This window comes from Salvelinus namaycush, chromosome 23, assembly GCF_016432855.1.
Source record: "Salvelinus namaycush isolate Seneca chromosome 23, SaNama_1.0, whole genome shotgun sequence".
In the NCBI taxonomy this organism is placed as follows: Eukaryota; Metazoa; Chordata; class Actinopteri; order Salmoniformes; family Salmonidae; genus Salvelinus; species Salvelinus namaycush.
In genome coordinates, this window is record NC_052329.1 from 24,819,297 (window position 1) to 24,844,205 (window position 24,909).

The window sequence follows — 24,909 nt, forward strand, 5'->3', positions numbered from 1 at the left end:
TGGGAGAGAAAGTTGGAGAGAATTAGCATAGTGAAAAAGGTGTAGGCTAGATAAAATTGATTCTGAAGCATTCTATATGACCATAGGTTAATTGATTTAACATTCCACAATTCAGTCCAGAATAAAACATTATGTTACCTTACCCTACAAAAATCAAAATTTTTACCTTTAAATTGTAAAAATGTATTATAAACCCTATTATCAGTTACTACCCTGTAAATGTGTAAGATAATTGAAAACAATTGATCTTTGCATGTCAAGCATCAAGGCAGTGGAAAACGACTCACCATAGTACAGCCCATATCCCAGTTATCAGACTGTGGGTGAAAGATGTGCAGATATTTCTCCATTTCCAGGCGTTTCTGCAAGCAGTTTTAGGAATATGGAGTTTACTGACACCACAGTTGACAAGTTTAAAAAATCCAATAGAGCCACCCGCAGTCAAAAGCACTGAATTCAACTCCATGGCGACGACAAACTCCTTTCTGTGTCCTACTCCACTTGAAGAATTCAACGTTAGAAAATTCGCGCGCTGTAGTTGTTCAAGATCGACGCGCTCGCTCTCCCTGCTCGCGATTGATATTTACACTGTCAAAGCAAACATACTGACTTTACTTTGGAGTTCCGTGTTAATTCATCCCAAAGCGATAAATGTTCTTCCGACTCCTGATGTCAGTCGACTCAAATGTAGGCAATTTGATCGTTTTGTCTCATAAATGGAAGGTGAGGCGTGGACGTCAATGATGATCTATTCTATTCTATGATTTCAGGTTGACCATTTTTATTGTAGTACCAGCCAAAGGAGAATACATAATTGCTTTCTCGGACGCATGTGCTGAGCGTGCGAATTGATGTAAAAGTTGTGAAATGCTCCTATTATAAAATGATCCTTGCTTGTGTAACTTGTGCTGTGGAGTTACCAAACACAGACAATACCCGCCCTACTATAAGGGGGCGCAGCTAGAACGATTAAAAGTATACGTCATGAATGTATCACTCCGCCTCCGTTCATTCATAAAGGGTTATGGGAATAGTAGTTTCATGAAATAAACCAGACAACATAGACGCACGTAGTTTTTTTCTGTGGGCCAGGACACGACGTGTATCTTTTATGACACGCAAAGACCCAAACGGCGTTCCATGCGATGCAGATAGTTGTCTCGCCTAGTGCTGGTCATAAAAGAAAGCTAGCTAGCTCATGGACGCAAACAATGTTCTTCCCCAAAAACACAGCAAAACGACATCATCTGTTTCAGTAGTACTATATAGCTAGGTGTCGTCATCTAAAATAGCCCTCATTTGTAAAACAGTTCTTATTTGATTAATGGTGGTCGGTTCCATCTATGTGAACATAGCCATAATAGTAGACTTTGCGGTTAGCCTTCAAAATAAAAGTATGCCATTGACAGTGATGCAAATTAATACAATTATAATTATGCCATAATTGAATAGATCATGCTAAACGAGGTTGAAATGTTGTTATATAAAATCAACAAATACAATAATTTGTTTATTTGACAAAAAGCTGTTGAAATCACACTGGATGTATTAGACTTTAGAATTGCATTGGGGGCATACTTATTTTATATATTTTTTATTTTTTTATTTCACCTTTATTTAACCAGGTAGGCTAGTTGAGAACAAGTTCTCATTTACAACTGCGACCTGGCCAAGATAAAGCAAAGCAGTTCGACACATACAACAACACAGAGTTACACATGGAATAAACAAACATACAGTCAATAAAACAGTAGAAAAAGTCTATATACAGTGTGTGCAAATGAGGTAGGATAAGGGAGGTAAGGCAATAAATAGGCCATGGTGGCGAAGTAATTACAATATAGCAATTAAACACTGGAATGGCTGATGTGCAGAAGATGAATGTGCAAGTAGAGATACTGGGATGCAAAGGAGCAAGATAAATAAATAAATACAGTATGGGGATGAGGTAGTTGGATGGGCTATTTACAGATGGGCTATGTACAGGTGCAGTAATCTGTGAGCTGCTCTGACAGCTGGTGCTTAAAGCTAGTGAGGGAGATATGAGTCTCCAGCTTCAGTGATTTTTGCAGTTCGTTCCAGTCATTGGCAGCAGAGAACTGGAAGGAAAGGCAGCATAAAGGAAGAATTGGCTTTGGGGGTGACCAGTGAGATATACCTGCTGGAGCGCGTGCTACGGGTGGGTGCTGCTATGGTGACCAGTGAGCTGAGATAAGGCGGGGCTTTACCTAGCAGAGACTTCTAGATGACCTGGAGCCAGTGAGTTTGGCGGTGAGTATGAAGCGAGGGCCAGCCAACGAGAGCGTACAGGTCGCAGTGGTGGGTAGTATATTGGGCTTTGGTGACAAAATGGATGGCACTGTGATAGACTGCATCCAATTTGTTGAGTAGAGTGTTGGAGGCTATTTTGTAAATGACATCGCCAAAGTCAAGGATCGGTAGGATGGTCAGTTTTACAATGGTATGTTTGGCAGCATGAGTGAAGGATGCTTTGTTGCGAAATAGGAAGCCAATTCTAGATTTTAGTTTGGATTGGAGATGCTTGATGTGAGTCTGGAAGGAGAGTTTACAGTCTAACCAGACACCTAGGTATTTGTAGTTGTCCACATATTCTAAGTCAGAACCGTCCAGAGTAGTGATGCTGGACTTGCGGGCAGCGATCGGTTGAAGAGCATGCATTTAGTTTTACTTGCATTTAAGAGCAGTTGGAGGCCACGGAAGGAGAGTTGTATGGCATTGAAGCTCGTCTGGAGGTTAGTTAACACAGTGTCCAAAGAAGGGCCAGAGGTATACAGAATGGTGTCGTCTGCATAGAGGTGGATCAGAGGATCATCAGCAGCAAGAGCGACATCATTGATGTATACAGAGAAGAGAGTCGGCCTGAGAATTGAACCCTGTGGCACCTCCATAGAGACTGCCAGAGGTCCGGACAACAGGCCCTTCGATTTGACACATTGAACACTGCCAGAGAAGTAGTTGGTGAACCAGGTGAGGCAATCATTTGAGAAACCAAGACTGTTGAGTCTGCCGATAAGAATGTGGTGATTGACAGAGTCGAAAGCCTTGGCCAGGTCGATGAATACGGCTGCACAGTAATGTCTCTCATCAATGGCGGTTATAATATCGTTTAGGACCTTGAGCGTGGCTGAGGTGCACCCATAATCAGCTCTGAAACCAGATTTCATAGCGGAGAAGGTACGGAGGAATTCGAAATGGTCGGTATCTGTTTGTTAACTTGGCTTTCAAAGACCTTAGAAAGGCAGGGTAGGATAGATATAGGTCTGTAGCAGTTTTGGTCTAGAGTGTCTCCCCCTTTGAAGAGGGGGATGACCGCGGCAGCTTTCCAGTCTTTGGGGATCTCAGACGATACAAAAGAGAGGTTGAACAGGCTATTAATAGGGGTTGCAACAATTTTGGCAGATAATTTTAGAAAGAGAGGGTTCAGATTGTCTAGCCCTGCTGATTTGTAGGGGTCCAGATTTTGCAGCTCTTTGAGAACATTAGCTATCTGGATTTGGGTGAAGGAGAAATGGGGGAGGCTTGGGCGAGTTGCTGTGTGGGGGGAGGGGGCAGGGCTGTTGATCGGGGTAGGGGTAGCCAGGTGGAAAGCATGGCCAACCGGAGAAAAATGCTTATTGAAATTCTCAATTATCGTGGATTTATCGGTGGTGACAGTGTTTCCTAGCCTCAGTGCAGTGGGCAGCTGGGAGGAGGTGCTCTTATTCTCCATGGACTTTACAGTGTCCCATAACTTTTTTGAGTTTGTGCTACAGGATGCATATTTCTGTTTGAAAAAGCTAGCCTTTGCTTTCCTAACTGCCTGTGTATATTGGTTCCTAACTTCCCTGAAAAGTTGCATGTCACGTGGGCTATTCGATGCTAATGCAGAACGCCACAGGATGTTTTTGTGCTGGTCAAGGGCAGTCAGGTCTGGAGAGAACCAAGGGCTATATCTGTTCCTGGTTAAAAAAAAATTGAATGGGGCATGCATATTTAAGATGGTGAGTAAGGCACTTTTAAAGAATAACCAGGCATCCTCTACTGACGGGATGAGGTCAATATCCTTCCAGGATACCCGGGCCAGGTCGATTAGAAAGGCCTACTCGCTGAAGTGTTTTAGGGAGCGTTTGACAGTGATGAGGGGTGGTCGTTTGACCGCAGACCCATTACGGATGCAGGCAATGAGGCAGTGATCGCTGAGATCTTGGTTGAAAACAGCAAAGGTGTATTTGGAGGGCAAGTTGTTTAGGATGATATCTGTGAGGGTGCCCGTGTTTGCGGATATGGGGTTGTACCTGGTGGGTTCGTTGATAATTTGTGTGAGATTGAGGGCATCAAGCTTAGATTGTAGGATGGCCGGGGTGTTAAGCATGTCCCAGTTTAGGTCACCTAGCAGCACGAGCTCTGAAGATAGATGGGGGGCAATCAATTCACATATGGTGTCCAGGGCACAGCTGGGGGCAGAGCGTGGTCTATAGCAAGCAGCAACGGTGAGAGACTTGTTTCTGGAAAGGTGGATTTTTAAAAGTAGAAGCTCGAATTGTTTGGGTATAGACCTGGATAGCAAGACAGAACTTTGCAGGCTATCTCTGCAGTAGATTGCAACACCGCCCCCTTTGGCAGTTCTATCTTGTCGGAAGATGTTGTAGTTAGGGATGGAAATTTCAGGGGTTTTGGTGGTCTTCCTAAGCCAGGATTCAGACACGGTGTCAGGTGTGTGCATACTGGAAGCGAAGTCAGGTGCAGGAGAGCAGAGATTTGTGAACAGGCGCACACTTTATTGAGGCAAAAGTGCAAAACGCACAAAACAGTTACAAGAATAATGTTTAACAATAAACATCTTTGTGAAATATCACGTAAAAAACTAACCAGTCTGGCGTGTCAACAACAAAGACGTAACACAAACAATCTTACACAAAGACATGATGGGGAACAGAGGAATAAATACATGTAGATTGATTGGGGAATGAAAACCAGGTGTGCAGGGAACAAGACAAAACAAATGGATACATGAAAAATGGAGCGGCGATGGCTAGAAAGCCGGTGACGTCGACTGCCGAACGCCGCCTGAACAAGGAGAGGAGCCGACACCGGCGGAAGTCGTGACATACGGCTAGGACATCCGGGTTGGCAGAGTGTGCTAAAGCAGTGAATAAAACAAACTTAGGGAGGAGGCTTCTAATGTTAACATGCATGAAACCAAGGCTTTTACGGTTACAGAAGTCAACAAATGAGAGCACCTGGGGAGTAGGAGTGGAGCTAGGCACTGCAGGGCCTGGATTAACCTCTACATCAACAGAGGAACAGAGGAGGAGTAGGATAAGGGTACGGCTAAAGGCTAACAGAACTGGTTGTATAGTACGTTCGGAACAGAGAGTAAAAGGAGCAGGTTTCTGGGTGTGATAGAATAGGTTCAAGGCATAATGTACAGACAAAGGTATGGTAGGATGTGAGTACATTGGAGGTAAACCTAGGCATTGAGTAATGATGAGAGAGATATTGTCTCTAGAGACGTTTAAACCAGGTGATGTCACAGCATATGTGGGAAGTGGAACTAAATGTTTGGTTAAGGCATATTGAGCAGGGCTAGAGGCTCTACAGTGAAATTAGACAATAATCACTAACCAGGACAGTAATGGACAAGGCATATTGATATTAGGGAGAGGCATGCGTAGCCAAGTTATCATGGGGGTGCAGTGAGTGGTTGGGCTGGCTGGAGACATGGCGATTCATACAGCTAGCAGGCCGGGGCTAGCAGGCTAGCAGAAGGACGTCGCGACGGAGGAAAGTCTGTTTTAGCCTCCGCGTGCGGTGACGTCGTTAGACCAGTCGTGATGGATTAGTAGGGTTCCCGAGTAGCAGAGGGGTCCAAGTCCAATTGGCAAAATAGGTATAGTGGCCCAAGAAATTGGCCGATGGATCTATTCAGCTAACAGTCCAATATGCTCTACACAGCTAGCGGGCCGCGTCTAGCAGCTAGCGGGCCGTAGCTAGCAGGCTAGCAGATGGGCATTCAGGAGACGTCGCGGCATAGGGGCCAGTTGAGTACCTCCTCGAGCTGGTTACGTCTATCAGAGAAGTAGTTGGTTTCACTGTACAGCCTTACCTGTGGATTGTGGATCAATGACATAGGGTATCAGTCTACTTAGTGACACCCAGAGAAACATTAGCGTCATAGCTCTTATTGCGGGAATCTGAAACAACTGAATTGAGCCACATTTATTGTCAACCCATGTGTATTGAACACCATTCCCGAGGAAAAACAATACTGCGTGGATGTTTTGGAGTCTGAATACTCTGAGGAGGACGTTGGGAAAAAATATCTTGGGTATTGAGTAGACTGATACCCCATTTAATTGATCCCCAATCTTTAGGTAAAGCTGTACAGTGCAATATGAACGTCAATACACACAATAGGCTGACCGGGGAGGAGATTTCACACAGTCACAGTCACAGTCCCGCAATAAGAGCTACAACACTAATATTTGCGTAAACTCTTCACAGTTGTGTTCTGTGGGTGTCACCAAGTAGACTGGTAACCCATTTCATTGCTTCACCTTGTTTAACATTATCTAGTCTAAACATGGCATGATTCCACCAATTGTAACCTTCTGCATCACTTTCAAATAGGTACTTTTTTTTTGAAGGCAAACCGCAAATTCCACTATTGTGCCTAATCCTTATTGTGGCTAGCTTCACAACACAAAACCTGGTCCGGTCGAGACTCACTAGCCAGATGAAGCTAGCTGGCTGCTTATAACGTTATCTTTGGGCATTAGTGAGGTCGTGCACTGATGTTGGGCGATTAGGCCTTGCTCGCAGTCAGCGTTCCAATTAAGTGTTCGATGGGGTTGAGGTCAGGGCTCTGTGCAGGCCAGTCAAGTTCTTCCACACCGATCTCGACAAACCATTTCTTTATTGACCTCTCTTTGTACAGAGGGGCATTGTCATGCTGAAAAAGGAAAGGTCCTTCCCCAAACTGTTGCCACAAAGTTGGAAGCACCGAATCGTCTAGAATGTCATTCGATGCTGTAGCATAAGATTTCCCTTCACTGGAACTAAGGGGCCTAGCCCGAACCATGAAAAACAGCCCCAGACCATTATTCCTCCTCCACCAAACTTTACAGTTGGCACTATGCATTGGGGCAGGTAGCATTCTCCTGGCATCAGCCACACCCAGATTCGTCCACTGGACTGCCAGATGGTGAAGCATGATTCATCACTCCAGAGAACGCATTTCCACTGCTCCAGAGTCCAATGGTGGCGAGCTTTACACCACTCCAGCTGACGCTTGGCATTGTGCATGATGATCTTAGGCTTGTGTGTGGATGGAAACCCATTTCATGAAGCACCCAACGAACAGTTATTGTGATGACGTTGCTTTCAGAGGCAATTTGAAACTCGGTATTGATGACTATTGCAACCGAGGACTGACGATTTTTACACGTTATGTACTTTAGCATGCGGCGGTCCCATTTTGTGAACTTGTGTGGCCTACCACTCCGGGCTGAGCCTTTGTTGTCCCTAGATGTTTCCACTTCACAATAACAGCACTTACAGATTACGGGGCCAGCTCTAGCAGGGCAGAAATTTGACAGAAAAATTCCAACAACTGACTTGTTGGAAAAGTGGTATCCTATGATGGTGCAGCGTTGAAAGTCACTGAGCTCTTCAGTAAGGCCATTCTACTGCCAATGTATATCTATGAATATTGCATGGCTGTGTGCTCGATGTTATACACCAGTCAGCAACCGGTGTGTCTGAAATAGCCGAATCCACTAATTTGAAGGGTGTCCACATACTTTTGTTTATATAGTGTATCTGTGACCGCAAACATTGAGGGGATTCTATTAATGTTTCCGATTAACCGGTTTAGCACTGCTTGCATTCGTTTTGGAACAGGGCTGCCTCCCGGGCATGAACCGGTTGCCCCGTTTTAAAGTCGGTTCAAAACAAAAGTGAAGTAGGTTAAGCACTTGGAGTAATGAGTAGGATTATGTGTTTGTGCACATGCAAAAGCGACTGCTTTTGATAAAAACGCTTTATCTGCCTTCCCAATGAAAACTAGTTTAAACATTCGAACATATGTTCTTTGGAAAATAGATGTTGTAGGCTATGTTTATGAATTATGCATTACGCTGCCTTGTTGACAACATGACCAAGCGGCGCAGATTAGGCTCCCTCACTGTCTTTGCCCGTACGTACCACGGGCCATGTCCCAGTGCACCTAATCGAACTCCCTTACCGTGGGTATGGAAATTGAAGAGTTCCCTAGCTCCACCACTATCACATTTCTGCTTAGTCACTCTCACTGAGTGTTTTGTTTGCCCAAGTGATGACTGTATGGGTGATTTCAGTTATTTATTTTGTCGCAAACAGCCTACAGCCTTGGATAAGATAAGACGAATTCAGCTTTGGTTCTTTTGGTGCTGCTGTCGGTAGAAAAGGTCGCCGAAGTCTTGGGTCCATCTGCACAGTGACAGACTGCACTATCATCGTGATACCGCGTGACAGTGGCTTGGGATACACGCGCGAACGACTCTTTGGTTGAAAAATAAGGCGACCGGCGGTATTGTACAGAGATACGGTTCACGTTTCCTTTTCTCGGGGACCAGTGCATTGTCTGGCAGGAAAACAGGTGAGCAAAGTTGGTTATTTAGCAAATTAATGGGCTGTTCTAGGAAACTATGTTCATAATTTTGACAGCAACCGTATAGCCATCGGTTGGAAAACACAGAAGCCATCGGAGAGAATAGTTCCCCATTTGACAGCATTTGCTTAAAAACCTCTTAAGGATCGGAGGATCACCTAAAATGACATACCCAAATCTAACTGCCTGTAGCTCAGGACCTAAAGCAAGGATATGCATATTCTTGGTACCATTTGAAAGGAAACACTTTGACGTTTGTGGAAATTAATGTAGGACAATATAACACATTAGATCTGGTAAAAGATAATACAAAGAAAAAAACATGCGTTTTCTATTTTTGAAATGCAAGAGAAAGGCCATTATATGATTTAGGAGTCTAGGCGCAATTTAGATTTTGGCCACTAGATGGCAGCATTGTATGCGCACAGTTTTAGACTGATCCAATGAACCATTTCATTACTGTTCAAAATGTTGTATCAAGTCTGCCCAAATGTGCCTAATTGGTTTATTGATACATTTAAGTACATAACTGTGTACTCTCCTCAAACAATAGCATGGTATTCTTTCACTATAATAGGTACTGTAAATTGAACAGTGCAGATAGCTTAAATTTCTGTTAATCTTTCTGCCCATATCAGATATGTTTATGTCCTGGGAAATGTTCTTGTTACTTACAACGTCATGCTAATCACATTAGCGCATGTTAGCTCGGACACCAATCCTATAGAGGATAAAAACCATCCCCTTTGCATTATCTTCTTTTTGGGAAAAAACTACAGAGATAAACTTCCTTTTATATTTTCCCTGCGCAATATGATTTTCTTCCTTGCAGATATGAGTCAAGGCCAGGGTCAAGCTACTACAGGTCAGGACCAAGATCAGGTCACTGGGATGGTGTGTCTGGAGTCTGACCTGCAAGATGGACAGTAAGATTTTATCACACACCCATCACACAATCAGATAGCTTATTTATATTATAGTACTTCTGCTGCAAATGTAAGATACTAAGTATATTATTCCATAGTAGGCCTAAAGGTAGAGTATTACACACTGACATGCAAGTATTCAAATAACATTATTACGTTCATGTCATTACCCATAACTGGATGTTAGAGGCAATATGTAAAATACATTCACACAACTTTATTTGATCCTTTCCATGTTCTTCTTATATTTGTCAGCTATCTAAATGTGACTATCTGTTCTTGTCTATAGGATGAAGGAGGTGGAGGTGGATGAGCAGAAGATTCTATTGGTCCGTACCCAGGGCCTGTACAGTGCTGTAGGGAGCAAATGTTCCCACTATGGCGCTCCTCTCATCAAAGGTATTATCTACACACACACACGCATGCACATGTAACGGATGTGAAATGGCTAGCTAGTTAGCGGGTACGCGCTACTAGCGTTTCAATCAGTTACGTCACTTGCTCTGAAACCTAGATGTAGTGTTGCCCCTTGCTCTGCAAGGGCCGCGGCTTTTGTGGAACGATGGGTAACGACGCTTCGTGGGTGTCAGTTGTTGATGTGTGCAGAGGGTCCCTGGTTCGCGCCCGTGTCGGGGCGAGGGGACGGTTTAAAGTTATACTGTTACATTGATGCTGTTGACCCGGATCACTGGTTGCTGCGGAAAAGGAGGAGGTTGAAAGGGGGGTGAGTGTAACGGATGTGAAATGGCTAGCTAGTTAGCGGGTACGCGCTACTAGCGTTTCAATCAGTTACGTCACTTGCTCTGAAACCTAGATGTAGTGTTGCCCCTTGCTCTGCAAGGGCCGCGGCTTTTGTGGAACGATGGGTAACGACGCTTCGTGGGTGTCAGTTGTTGATGTGTGCAGAGGGTCCCTGGTTCGCGCCCGGGTCGGGGCGAGGGGACGGTCTAAAGTTATACTGTTACACACAGAACACCCGTCCACATGCACGCACACTCGCAGTTGGGTAAGCAAGTCATTACATGTTCATGGCTGGGCCATGAGTTAACAGTTATTATTTATTCTAAACCATTGTGTTGAAAATTGGGTCAACCCATACAGGCTTGTGTTCATTCATGTAGAGTGTATTTACATAGAGAACACTGTATTCAAAACTCTGTCATGAAAAATGTAATCTGTCAGGCTTGTTGACAGTTCCATTGATGCAAGTGTACAATAATGGCATTTGTCAAGGTGTGTCATTCACCATGCTCTGTGGATGCTGGCTATGCCCTTTTCATACGTCTCACATTACAATCTGATTGGGTGCAAAAAACGTCAGTTAGTCATTAACAGGGGTCAAAGTAGGCCGGTACAGTCCGGTGTCCTGGTAAGTAAATCGTGGGGGTAATAAACACAGTTATTAGTCACATTGGAGAGTGGAGAGAATATTGTGACTACTGTAGTGTTTTGAACAATGAAAATGCCATGCTCTTTCACGTCACAGGAGCCTTAGTCGGGGACAGAGTGAGATGTCCCTTTCATGGTGCATGCTTCAACATCAAGACTGGAGATATTGAGGAGTATCCTGGCCTGGACTGTTTGCCTAGTTATAAGGTATTAACTTGCTTTATATTAATAATGCAGTTCAATAACTGAGGAACAATAACTGTGAATCAATGGATACTTTGTCTTGAATGTGTTGACTGTCACCTACACTAACTCATCTTTATTTTCTAAGGTCAAAGTTGAAGATGGTAAAGTTTATGTGTCAGTAAACAAAAAGGTCAGCAAGACTGCATGATTTTCTCAACATAGTCTCTCTTTCCTAAATGTACATGTAGCTTACTGAGTACATTTGATGCGTAGATGGACCTTATGACTAAAGTATCCACGATCTCCTCAGTCTCTGAAGCTGTACAAGCGGGTGAAGGATATGAGCTGCAGAGTGTCAGGGGTCAGGCACACCATCCTGCTGATAGGAGGAGGTGAGGATTGGGCCTGAAATGTCAGGAAAAAGGGGAGGCTTCTTCAGGGAGTGGAGACCTCAAAACTAAATTATGTGTGTGTGTACAGGACCTGCCTCTTTGCTGTGTGCCGAGACTCTGCGACAGAACCGCTACGAAGGTCGAATCGTCATGGTGACCAGGGACACCCTGCCACCCATTGACAAACCTAAGCTCAGTAAAGTAAGGGTGAAAGGTCATGGGTCAGTTGAAAGCTGGCATGACCACCGCTGTTCCAGAACACTTCCAAAAAGAGCATCTTTTGAGCCCACAGGGGTGTGACGTTATTTTAGTATCCACAAAGTTTGTAATGCCCCTTCTCTTCCTCTCTTGCTACTCCTCCTCAGGCAATGCATTTGGAGAGTGCTAGCCTCCTCCTTCGGCCAACTGACTTCTTCCAGCAGCATGACATAGAGCTGTGGATGCAAAAGGAGGTGAGACCAGGGGCAGGAATAATGTGTCAATAATTAGCCTGTTGACATAGCCTACTGGAGTATCTTTTTATGAGTTGCTAGCCCACACAATGTATTGAAGCCATATAGATAATGTAGCATACTGTCTTTGGTCAGTAGCACCATGTGATCTAACTTGTGATCAAAGCCCTGGCGTAATCTAAATGTGTGTGTGTGTTTGCCTGAGTTGTTTGTAGGTAGTATCTGTGAACCCAGTGGAGAAGACAGTGAAGCTGAATGACGGCTCCTTGCATTACTATGACCAGCTGCTCATATCAACAGGCTGCAGGTCAGTGGCCTGTTACTGTTACCCCTCCCTTATCGAACGCCGTTTGGGTCCTTGTGTGTCAAAAAGATCCACGTTAAATTATACTATTTGACGTGCCGATTAACAAAATTCTATTATAGAATATTGTGTGCGCTGACTTTGCTTGTGCAGGCCAAGCACCACCACTACAGTCAGTTGCACTGTCAAAGCTGTAAAAAAAAATTCTGCAAATAAGCACACACACCGGCCCCTATTGATGTGTTTACAATACTGCGTTGGTAATAAGCCATAATTTGTTCAACTGAATGGGAAAGCAGTGTGAACAGCCTTCTATACTCCGCTTCCATTGTTTTGATCACGCGGAATGGTATATGTTCAGAATAGCTTCAGAAAGTAATATCGACACATATACCGAAACGGTGAATGAGTTTATCAGGAAGTGCATAGGGGATGTTGTACCCACTGTGACTATTAAAACCTACCCTAACCAGAAACCGTGGATAGATGGGAGCATTCGTCAAAACTGAAAGCGTGAACCCTCGCATTTAACCAGGGCAAGAAAACTGGGAATATGGAAGAATACAAACAGTGTAGTTATTCCCTCCGCAAAGCAATCAAGCAGGCTAAACGTCGGTATAGGGACAAAGTTGAGTCCCAGTTCAACGGCTCAGACATGAGACGTACAGTGCCTTGCGAAAGTATTCACCCCCCTTGGCATTTTTCCTATTTCGTTGCCTTACAACCGAGAATTAAAATAGATTTTGGGGGGGTTTGTATCATTTGATATACACAACATGCCTACCACAAATTTTCTATGGGATTGAGGCCAGGGCTTTGTGATAGCCATTCCAATACATTGACTTTGTTGTCTTTAAGCCCTTTTGCCACAACTTTGGAAGTTTGCTTGGGGTCATTGTCCATTTGGAAGACCCATTTGCGACCAAACTTTAACTTCCCGACTGATGTCTTGAAATGTTGCTTCAATATATCCACATAATTTTCCATCCTCATGATGCCATCTATTTTGTGAAGCGGACCAGCCCCTCCTGCAGCAAAGCACCCCCACAACATGATGCTGCCACCCCCGTGCTTCACGGTTGGGATGGTGTTCTTCGGCTTGCAAGCCTCCCCCTTTTTCCTTCAAACATAACGATGGTCATTATGGCCAAACAGTTCTATTTTGTTTCATCAGACCAGAGGTCATTCCTCCAAAAAGTACGATCTTTGTCCCCATGTGCAGTTGCAAACCGTAGTCTGGCTTTTTTATGGCGGTTTTGGAGCAGTGGCTTCTTCCTTGCCGAGCAGCCTTTCAGGTTATGTCGATATAGGACTCGTTTTTACTGTGGATATAGATACTTTTGTACCCGTTTCCTCCAGCATCTTCACAAGGTCCTTTACTGTTGTTCTGGGATTGATTTGCACTATTCGCACCAAAGTACGTTCATCTCTAGGAGACAGAACGCGTCTCCTTCCTGTGCGGTATGACGGCTGCGTGGTCCATGGTGTTTATACTTGCGTACTATTGTTTGTACAGATGAATGTGGTACCTTCAGGCATTTGGAAATTGCTCCCAAGGATGAACCAGACTTGTGGAGGTCTACAACTTTTTCTTCTGAGGTCTTGGCTGATTTCTTTTGATTTTCCCATGATGTCAAGCGAAGAGGCACTGAGTTTGAAGGTAGGCCTTGAATTACCTCCACAGGTACACCTCCAATTGACTCAAAGGATGTCAATTAGCCTATCAGAATCATCTACAGCCATGACATCATTTTCTGGAATTTTCCAAGCTGTTTAAAGGCACAGTCAACTTAATGTATGTAAACTTCTGACCCACTGGAATTGTGATACAGTGAATTATAAGTGAAATAATCTGTCTGTAAACAATTGTTGGAAAAATGACTTGTGTCATGCACAAAGTAGATGTCCAAAACGACTTGCCAAAACTATAGTTTGTTTACAAGAAATTTGTGGAGTGGCTGATAAAGTAGTTTTAATGACTCCAACCTAAGTGTATGTAAACTTCCGACTTCAACTGTATGTGTAAACTGCGCTCCACTATTCTACGGTATCTTAGTCACTTTTAAATTGTGTTTACATATTGCATCACCCATTTCATATGTATATACTGTATTGTATTCTATACCACACCACTGACTGTTAAACAGCCATCTCCAGCACATCAGAGGTTGCTGCCTATAGACATAGATTAGGAATCACTGGTCACTTTAAGGAAATTAAACACTAGCCACTTTAATAATGTATCCATATCTTGCATTACTCATATGTACATATGTGTAAACTGTACTCTATACTATTCTACGGTATCTTAGTCACTTTAATTGTTTGTAAATATTGCATCACTGCTACGTTCATTGAAAGATGGATTGGACCAAGGTGCAGCGTGGTAGGCGAACATCTTACTTTATTTAAAATGAACACCGAAAAAATACAAACCGAACGTAAAGTTCTGCAAGCTACACAGCAACTATACAAAATCAAGATCCCACAAACTAAGGTGGAAAAAAGGCTGCCTAAATATGATCCCCAATCAGAGACAATGATAGACAGCTGCCTCTGATTGGGAACCATACCAGGCCATCTCATGTATATACTGTATTCTATACTTTGCCACTGTATCTTAGTTCAATGCCGCTCTGACATATATGTATATATATTCTTAATCCATTCCTTACTTAGATTTACCTGTATTTTGGGTATATGTTGTGAAACTGTTAGATATTGCTTGTTAGATATTACTGCACTGTCGGAGCTAGAAGCACAAGCATTTCTCTACACCCGCAATAACATCTGCTAAACACGTGTATGTGACCAATAACATCTGCTAAACACGTGTATGTGACCAATAACATCTGTTAAACACGTGTATGTGACCAATAACATCTGCTAAACACGTGTATGTGACCAATAACATCTGTTAAACACGTGTATGTGACCAATAACATCTGCTAAACATGTGTATGTGACCAATAACATCTGTTAAACACGTGTATGTGACCAATAACATCTGCTAAACACGTGTATGTGACCAATAACATCTGTTAAACACGTGTATGTGACCAATAACATCTGCTAAACACGTGTATGTGACCAATAACATCTGCTAAACACGTGTATGTGACCAATAACATCTGCTAAACACGTGTATGTGACCAATAACATCTGCTAAACACGTGTATGTGACCAATAACATCTGCTAAACACGTGTATGTGACCAATAACATCTGCTAAACACGTGTATGTGACCAATAACATCTGCTAAACACGTGTATGTGACCAATAACATCTGCTAAACACGTGTATGTGACCAATAACATCTGCTAAACACGTGTATGTGACCAATAACATCTGCTAAACACGTGTATGTGACCAATAACATCTGCTAAACACGTGTATGTGACCAATAACATCTGCTAAACACGTGTATGTGACCAATAACATCTGCTAAACACGTGTATGTGACCAATAACATCTGCTAAACACGTGTATGTGACCAATAACATCTGCTAAACACGTGTATGTGACCAATAACATCTGCTAAACACGTGTATGTGACCAATAACATCTGCTAAACACGTGTATGTGACCAATAACATCTGCTAAACACGTGTATGTGACCAATAACATCTGCTAAACATGTGTATGTGACCAATAACATCTGCTAAACATGTGTATGTGACCAATAACATCTGCTAAACACGTGTATGTGACCAATAACATCTGCTAAACACGTGTATGTGACCAATAACATCTGCTAAACACGTGTATGTGACCAATAACATCTGCTAAACACGTGTATGTGACCAATAACATCTGCTAAACACGTGTATGTGACCAATAACATCTGCTAAACACGTGTATGTGACCAATAATATTTCATTTGATTTGATTTATCGTCCCTAGAGTGAATACAGTACTTGTCAGCACTAAGCAAGAGGATGATATTTTTAGGTCCTTTTGTTGACTACAGTAATCAAATATGGGCACATTTTAAAGAATCAGTCACACTGGTCCCCTGCCTGTCTTGGTATATGCTACCTAGACAATGTCAGAGCCAAAGCTATAGGCCTACAGCGTTTGTCACCAAATTCTCCATGACAATCACATTCTCATTTGAATTGGTGACCTTTTGAATTCTAGATGTCAAACTCTACTGAATCTGTATGCCTATCTAATGCTCTGTCCAATGCTAGCATACTAGCCGTTTTACCCACGTCTCCCTCTCTTTCTGCCTCCTTGTAGGGCGAGGCCTCTGAGCTGTCCTGGCTCTGAGTTGGAGGGAGTGAGGATACTGCAGAGCTACGAGGACGCCAAGGAGATCCACCAATCCTGTGTGGGAAAGAAGGCTGTGGTCGTTGGCGCCTCCTTCATAGGTTAACCATAAAGAGATCACTTCATACTGTACACTGAGGAAAAGTCCTATTTTTTTAAATTTAATTTATAAACGAAATGTATAAGTAGTTTATTAACTATAGGTTTGTGACTTGGTTGCTTACAGTAAGTTGAGGTTGTTGTATTTGATAAGACTTTCATTTGATTTGTGTGCCTCAAAACCAAGTTTTCCCTCCTCCATTTTTACATCATAGGTATGGAGGTGGCATCCTACTTGGCAGACAAAGCTGCCAGTGTGGCGATGGTTGGCAACGGCTCATATCCCTTTGAGAGGTCTCTGGGCCCAGAGATTGGGAAGATGACAATGCAGGTCTGAGACAATGGTTATCATATGTAATGTACTCTACCTGATACAACACCCACCACTAGGCTACAAACGTTTATGAATATTTAACTCCCAAGTTTTGATAGTATAACTCAAACATGAGTGTGTGTTTCTCCTCTGTCGAAGATGTTGGAGGAGAGCAAAGTCAAGTTCTACATGAATGACGGAGTGGTGGAGATCATAGGGCAGAATGGCAAGGTCAAGTAAATCAATAATCACCCAGCAGCAAACATCACCACAACTTATATAACTGTAATACACGTTATGGACATTCTCTCAAGACCCATAGAGATGATTAAGATGGAAAATTGTTGTTTGTATAGGTGAAAGAGGTTGTTCTGAAAAGCGGTGCGGTCGTGGAAACGGATGTGGTGATAGCAGGGATCGGTAGGTAATCTGATACTTCTGCATATCCTTAAAGATCTATAAAGGATCCATTAGAGTTTCCATCAGCTCACACTTTCCCTGTTAAATCTCTCAACATGGTCTCTGTGGAACTTTCCCATCCTATTTCCACCATTTGTTTGAATTAACCAGACCTAGGTTCAAATAATATTCGGTGTCCGGCAAGCTCAGTCAAGCAGAGCTGAAATATTTTAATGGAAATAAATACTATTTGAACCCAGGTCTGATAGATGGGGTTTCACAATGTTGGAGTTATTGATGTAACCATCATGGTTTCTCCTTAGGTGTCATCCCTAACTCTGACTTCCTGAAGGAAAGCCAGGTGGAGGTGGATTCTAGAAAGGCTGTCATCATTGATAAGGTAACCATGATGATGGTTATCATTAACAAGCTATAGTAATGTTGAGGTAATAACTATGGTACTAATGGTTTACACTCCCCAACAAATTGCTGCTTCCCTACAGTTCATGAGGACCAACATTCCAAATGTTTTTGGAGCAGGAGACGTGACGTCCTTCCCTCTCACCATACGGAAAGACCAGAGGGTCAACATTGGACATTGGCAGTTGGCATCAGCTCACGGTAAAATCTAATTTTATTTGTTACATGTTTTGTAGAAAAAAGGTGTAGATTAACAGTGAAATTCTTACTTACGGGTCCTTTTCCAACAATGCAGAGTTAAAAATAAGATAACATGTAGATAGTGACATGAGGAATAAATACCCAGTGAATAATGAGTTGAAATAATGAGTAAAAATAACATGGCTATATATAGGGAGTAGAATATAACATGGCTATATATAGGGAGGAGAAAATAACATGGCTATATATAGGGAGGAGAAAATAACATGGCTATATATAGGGAGGAGAAAATAACATGGCTATATATAGGGAGGAGAAAATAACATGGCTACATATAGGGAGGAGAAAATAACATGGCTCTATATAGGGAGGAGAAAATAACATGGCTACATATAGGGAGGAGAAAATAACATGGCTACATATAGGGAATACCAGTGCCTACTAGATGTGCAGGGGTACAAGGTAATTGAGGTAGCTATGTACTGTACAATACTGTAGGTAGGGATAAAGTGACTAGGCAACAGGATAGATAATAGACAGTAGCAGCAGCGATGTGGTAAGTGTGTGTGTGTTTGTGTGATGTCATTATGCATGTGTGTGCATGTTATATGTGTGTGGGTGTATGTAGTGTGTGTGTTGGGGTGTAAGTATGTGTGAGTGTGTGGGTAGAGTGTGTGCACAGAGTCGGTGCAAGAGAGTTAGTGCAAAAAAGAGTCATTGCAGGTAGTTTGTGAAGCCATTTGATTAGCTATTTAGCAGTCTTGTTTAGAAGTCTTCTGGCTTGGGGGTAGAAGCTGTTCAGGGTCCTGTTGGTGCTAGACTTGGTGCATTGGTATTGCTTGCCGTGCGGTGGCAAAGAGAACAGTCTATGACTTGGTTGGCTGGAGTCTTTGAGAATGTTTTGGGCCTTCCTTTGACACCGCCTGTATAGAGGTCCTGGATGACAGGGAGCCCTTTTTGAGGATCTGAGGGCCCATGCCAAGTCTTTTCAGCCTCCTGAGGGGAAAGAGACGTTGTCGTGCCCTCTTCATGACTGTGTTGGTGTGTTTGGACCATGATAGATCCTTAGTGATGTGGACACCGAGGAACTTGAAGCTCTCGACCCACTCCACTACAGCCCCGTCAATGTGAATGGGAGCATGCAAGGCCCTCCATTTCCTGTAGTCCACAATCAGCTCCTTTGTCTTACTGACATTGAGGGAGAGGTTGTTGTCCTGGTACCACACTGCTAGGTCTGACCTCCTCCCTATAGGTTGTCTTATCGTCGACGGTGATCAGGCCTACCACTGTCGTGTCGTCAGCAAACTTAACATGGTGTACAGGAGGGGACTAAGCACGCAGGAGGGGACTAAGCAGGCACCCATGAGAGGCCCCCGTATTGAGGGTTAGCGTGGCAGAAGTGTTGTTGCCTACCCTCACCACCAGGATCCAGTTGCAGAGGGAGATGTTCAGTCCCAGGGACCTTAGCTTAGTGATGAGCTTTGAGGGCACTATGGTGCTGAACTCTGAGTTGTAGTCAATGAACAGCATTCTCATGTAGGTGTTCCTTTTGTCCAAGTGGAAAAGGGCAGTGTGGAGTGCAATAGAGATTGCGTCATCTGTGGATCTGGCGAGGTATGCGAATTGCAGTGGGTCCAGGGTGTCTGGGATGATGGTGATGATGTGAGCCATGACCAGCCTTTCAAAGCATTTCATGGCTACAAATGTGAATGTTATGGGGCTATAGTCATTTAGACAGGTTACCTTGGTGTTCTTGGGCACAGGAACTATGGTGGTCTGCTTAAAACATGTAGGTATTACAGACTGGGTCAGGGAGAGGTTGCGGCCTTGTGAATGTTAACCTGTTTAAAGGACTTACTTACATCAGCTACGGAGAGCATGATCACACAGTCGTCCGGAACAGAAGGTGCTCTCACGCATGATTCAGTGTTGCTTGCCTCGAAGCGAGCAAACAAGGCATTTATCTCGTCTGGTAGGCTCGTGTCACTGGGCAGCTTGTGGCTGGGTTTCCCTTTGTAATCCATGCCAGTTTACAAGCCCTGCTACATCCAATGAGCGTCAGAGCCGGTGTAGTAGGATTCAGTAGCAGGATTTCTTATATGCGTCCGGGTTAATGTTCGGCACCTTGAAAGAGGCAACTCTAGCCATTTAGCTCAGGGCGGATGTTCCCTGTAATCCATGGCTTCTGGTTAGGATATGCACATACGGTCACTGTGGGGACAATGTCATTGATGCACTTATTAATGAAGCCGGTGAGAGAAAAAAAGACTGCTATGCCTGTATTCTTCATTCATGATCCTGAAGCTTTTGTCCCAGCCTATCACTAACACACCTGATTCAGCAGAAAAAAACAGAAGTCAACCACTATGGATATGGCAACGAGAGAATGTCAATTGGTTGGATGTTAGAAATAAAATTAACATTTTTAATGTGTTTGCTTTTTCCTCAGGAAGGGTTGCAGCACTGAATATGTTACAGAAGCAGATTAAGATCGATTCTGTTCCTTTCTTCTGGACAGTGCTGCTAGGGAAGAGTGTCCGCTACACAGGTGATAATCCGAGATGAGATAGTGATACCTCTAAACTCTTAGAAAAAGGGTTCCAAACGAGTTCCATGTAAAACCCTCTTTAAAATGTTCCACATGGAACCCAAAAGGGTTCTACCTGGAACCAAAAATGGTTCTTCAAAGGGGTCTCCAATGGGGACAGCCGAAGAACCCTTTCAGGTTCTAGATCGCACCTTTGTTTCTGTTTCATTCTACACTCTTAGAAACAGTCACTGTTCAATTAACTTATAGTGCATTCGGAACGTTTTCAGACTACTTTACTTTTTCCACATTTTGTTACGTTACAGCCTTATTCTAAAATGGATTACATCATTTTTTCCCTTATCAATCTACACACAATACCCCATAATGATGAAGCAAAAACAGGTTTTTAGAAATGTTAGCACATTTATAAAAATATATATATTTTTTTAAATATCATATTTACACAAGTATTCAGACCCTTTACTCAGTAATTTGTTGAAGCACCTTTGGCAGCGATTACAGCATAGAGTCTGTTTCGATATGACGCTACAAGCTTGGCACACCTGTATTTGGGGAGTTTCTCCCATTCTTCTCTGCAGATCCTCTCAGGCACTGTCAGGTTGGATAGGGAGCGTCGCTACATGGCTATTTTCAGGTCTCTCCAGAGATAGTCGATCGGGTTCAAGTCCATGCTCTTGCTGGGCCACTCAAGGACATTCAGAGACTTGTCCACTCCTGCATTGTTTTGGCTGCGTTCTTAGAGTCGTTGTCCTGTTGGAAGGTGAACCTTCGCCCCATTCTGAGGTCCTGGAGCAGGTTTTCATCAAGGATCTCTCTGACTGTGCTCTGTTCATCTTTCCCTTGATCCTGACATGTCTCCCAATCTCTGCCACTGAAAAACATCCCCACAGTATAATGCTCCTACCATGCATCACCATAGGGATGGTGTCAGGTTTCCTCCAGAAGTGACACTTGGCATACAAGTGTCCAAGCGGGCTGTCATGTGCCTTTTACTGAGGAGTGGCTTCTGTCCGGCCACTCTACCGTAAAGGCCTGATTGGTGAAGTGCTGCAGAGATGATTGTACTTCTGGAAGGTTCTCCCGTGTCCATAGAGGAACTCTGGAGCTCTGTCAGAGTGACCATTGGGCTCTTGGTCACCTCCCTGACCAAGGCCCTTCTCCCCAGATTGCTCAGTTTGGCCGGGCGGCCAGCTCTAGGAAGGGTCTTGGTGGATCCAAACTTCTTCCATTTAAGAATGATGGAGGCCATTGTGTTCTTTTGGACCTTCAATGCTGCATTTTTTTGGTACCCTTTCCCAGATTTGTGCCTTGACACAATCCTGTCTCGCAGCTCTACGGACAATTCCATCGACCTCATGGCTTGGTTTTAGCTCTGACATGCACTGTCAACTGTGGGACCTTGTATTGACAAGTGTGTGCCTTTCCAAATCATTTCCAATCAATTGAATTTACCACAGGTGGACTCCAATCAAGTTGTAGAAACATCTCAAGGAAGATCAATGGTTTAATTTTGAGTCTCATACCAAAGAGTCTGAATACTTATGTAAAAATCTGTTTTTTATTTTTAAGAAATTTGCAAAAAATGTATGACAATTTTCACATTGTCATTATGGGGTATTGTTTGTAGATTGATGAGGATTTTTTATATATAATACATTTTAGAATAAGGCTGTATCTTAACAAAATGTGGAAGAAGTCAAGGGGTCTGAATACTTTCCGAATGCACTGCATGTTGTCCTATTTGTCTCTCATACCTATCGTTTCCAAGGCTACGGTGAAGGATACACAGAGATCATATTCAAGGGCAAAGTTGAGGAGAGGAAGTTCCTAGCTTTCTATATCAAGTAAGTGACAATGCATTGCTTTACATTCCCTTTCTGTTTTGGTCGGTAGTTTTGTAAATGTCATATCTATGCCTAAGATGCATCGTGTGTAGTTGGTCACAACGTAGGAAAATGTTTTGCAGCGGAAATTAAAATGAGCGTTCTTATTGGACAGGACAAGTTCTGTTTTAATATGTTTCCTGGGGGCCTTCCGAGTGGCGCAGCGATCTAAGGCATTGCATCGCATTGCAAGAGGCGTTACTACAGACCCGGGTTCATTCCCAGGCTATGTCACGTGGCTGGAAGTCCCATAGGATGGCGCACAATTGGCCCAGCGTCGTCCGGGTTTGGGGAGGGTTTGGCCTGGGGGCTTTACTTGGGTCATCGCGACTCCTTGTGGCGGGTCGGGTGCCTGCAGGCTGACCCCGGTTGCCAGTTGAAAGCTGTTTCCTCCGACACATTGTTGCGGCTGGCTTCCGGGTTAAGCTGACGGGTGTTAAGGAGCGCGGTTAGTCGGGTCATGTTTTGGAGGACACATGACTCCACCTTCGCCTCTCTCGAGCCCGTTGGGGAGTTGCAGCAATGAGACAAGATTGAAAAAAGGGGGGTAAAAATAGAAAAAGACAATTTAAATAAATATAATTTTCCTTGAACACAACTCTGAAAGCATACATATGTGATAACCAGGGATGATCAGGTGGTGGCAGCAGCCAGTCTGATGTTTGACCCTGCTGTCGCTCGACTGGCAGAGATGATGTCAAACGGATTAGTCATAACCAAGGCACAGGCACAGTGAGTTACCATTTTATATGTACACAAGCAAGAGAAATATATGAGAGAAAGAGGCAGTGTGTTCATGCCTTAGAATGGTGTTAAGTTAATCAAAATGTTGTATTTCCCACATAATCTTAGTTTACGTCTCTTTTGTAGATCTGATGACCTCAGTTGGTTGCAAATGTAAACCTCCTCTTCCTGCAACACTCCATGGTCAATGCCCGGTCCGACGGTACCTCCTTTAACCCTCAAATCAATAGATATAATAAAAAATAAAAAAATTCTTACTCTTCTCTCTGTTTCCTTATCACTCTTTATTCTTTCCCCTCATGCCAAAGTGGATTTTTCCATTAAAACCAAACCAAAGGCCATTCAGATCTGTCCAAGGCACTGTAACCATGGTTACAGAGTACTTTGATTCCATTCTTGTTCCCTGGCCTGTGTGCCCTTTGATGACACATCAAATTAGCAAGAAAGACTCTGTAATATACAGTGAGTGGGAACAGCATATTAAAATTAACACAAATGGCAACAATTCATACTTTATTGAAGGCTTTGAGATGTAGAGACTAGACTGCTGCTGTTACAACAGCCAGAGAGAGATGGACAATGGATTAAATGATCTGAATAACTAAGACAGTAATCTGCTAGTTCGTTAAACATGGTACTGTTACTGTACAATAAAAAGCCAAATGGTCTCAGGATTATGTTTGCTGATCGAAAACTACTGGGTGTTCTGTGTGATCTGTAGTTTTTTAAATCTTCTTTGGAATAAAAGGACTATTCAATGACATGTCTTCATTGCCTTTGAATGTCTTTACAGTTAAGGTATTTGGAATAATGGTAGTCTATCACACCTTTTCTCAATACACAATAGACCTATGCTCCATATGCTGTGGTTCAGGTGGTGAGAAATAAGAGTAGCTGCCTCGGGATATCACGGTCCTCCAGTATCCCAGAAGTATCCCAGAAGCCTCAGCCCGCCCTAATATTGAATGTGATGTGTTGCCTGTCAGGAATGGAGTGGGGGGAAGATAGAATGGTGTTGAAAAAGCACTGTTAAGGTCATCACTGGATTATCGAAGTGTAACAGCATATGAAACAGCAGCTCAGACATCTTTTAAAAAGATAGATGTAATCCAGGCCCAGTTGTAAGTGAACATTTAAGAACACAATACTATGCCTTCTTGAATATATTCACAGATGGATCTAAGGACCCTAAAACAGGGAGGACAAGTGCAGCTTGTAGTGTTCCTGAGTTGGCAGTGACAAAAGAGCAACAAATCATTTATCTGTTTACACAATGGAGTTGATGGCCATACTCTTGGCTGCAGAGTGGCTGGAGGAGACAGGGTAGTCATCTACTCTGACTCTGGTGTAGCATGGATTACCTTAAATTAATTTGTGTCTCAGAGCAGACAGGATGTATTATATGAGGTTTTGTAAAGGGTGGTTAAAAACAGTGGTTAGAAGCAAAGGGAGGTCCTCAGGCCGCGAGAGAAGGGAGGAAAATGTAATCACAAGGCTGAGACTGGGACACACAAGGCTCAATAATAATGTAACGACCCTGGGTTTATAAGCACGGAAATCGACTCTGCCGCACGAGCATGCTTTTGCGGCACAGTCGATAGTGCGCCGGACCTCGGGCTAGGGGGTCGAGGGTTCCAGACCTGCTCCCTGCTGTTTCATTACATTGGTGTCAGAAGTGATCGGGCCTTGCATCCACGACAGTGCGTGTGCTTGGCCGGTGAGCGCGTT

At 43.4% G+C, this 24,909-nt stretch overlaps 2 protein-coding genes across 3 annotated transcripts in view; one reads left to right on the plus strand and one right to left on the minus strand.

Annotated features, from left to right (window-relative positions):
- Nucleotides 1-845, minus strand: part of LOC120018854 (TLC domain-containing protein 2-like) — a 41,346-nt gene extending 40,501 nt beyond the window's left edge. Inside the window, exon 1 of the mRNA XM_038962073.1 lies at nucleotides 288-845. Coding sequence (XP_038818001.1) covers nucleotides 288-466 — 179 coding nt within the window. The 5' untranslated portion in view covers nucleotides 467-845. The remainder of the gene's footprint in view (nucleotides 1-287) is intronic.
- Nucleotides 846-8,262: 7,417 nt separating this feature from the next.
- Nucleotides 8,263-23,944, plus strand: aifm4 (apoptosis inducing factor mitochondria associated 4). Of its 2 annotated transcripts, XM_038961304.1 has the most exons (19): nucleotides 8,263-8,638; nucleotides 9,483-9,576; nucleotides 9,866-9,975; nucleotides 11,063-11,172; nucleotides 11,297-11,341; nucleotides 11,462-11,543; nucleotides 11,632-11,744; nucleotides 11,909-11,995; nucleotides 12,211-12,302; nucleotides 16,542-16,672; nucleotides 16,886-17,001; nucleotides 17,143-17,214; nucleotides 17,340-17,403; nucleotides 17,706-17,782; nucleotides 17,886-18,003; nucleotides 20,453-20,551; nucleotides 22,323-22,398; nucleotides 23,065-23,169; nucleotides 23,308-23,944. In XM_038961304.1, exons 2-19 carry the CDS (start codon nucleotides 9,485-9,487, stop codon nucleotides 23,336-23,338), a joined length of 1,620 nt encoding a protein of 539 aa, XP_038817232.1. In that variant the 5' UTR covers nucleotides 8,263-8,638; nucleotides 9,483-9,484; the 3' UTR covers nucleotides 23,339-23,944. The 2 variants fall into 2 exon arrangements, with proteins under 2 accessions (XP_038817232.1, XP_038817231.1); XM_038961303.1 differs by lacking the exons at nucleotides 23,065-23,169; nucleotides 23,308-23,944 and adding an exon at nucleotides 22,553-22,859.
- Nucleotides 23,945-24,909: the final 965 nt, after the last annotated feature.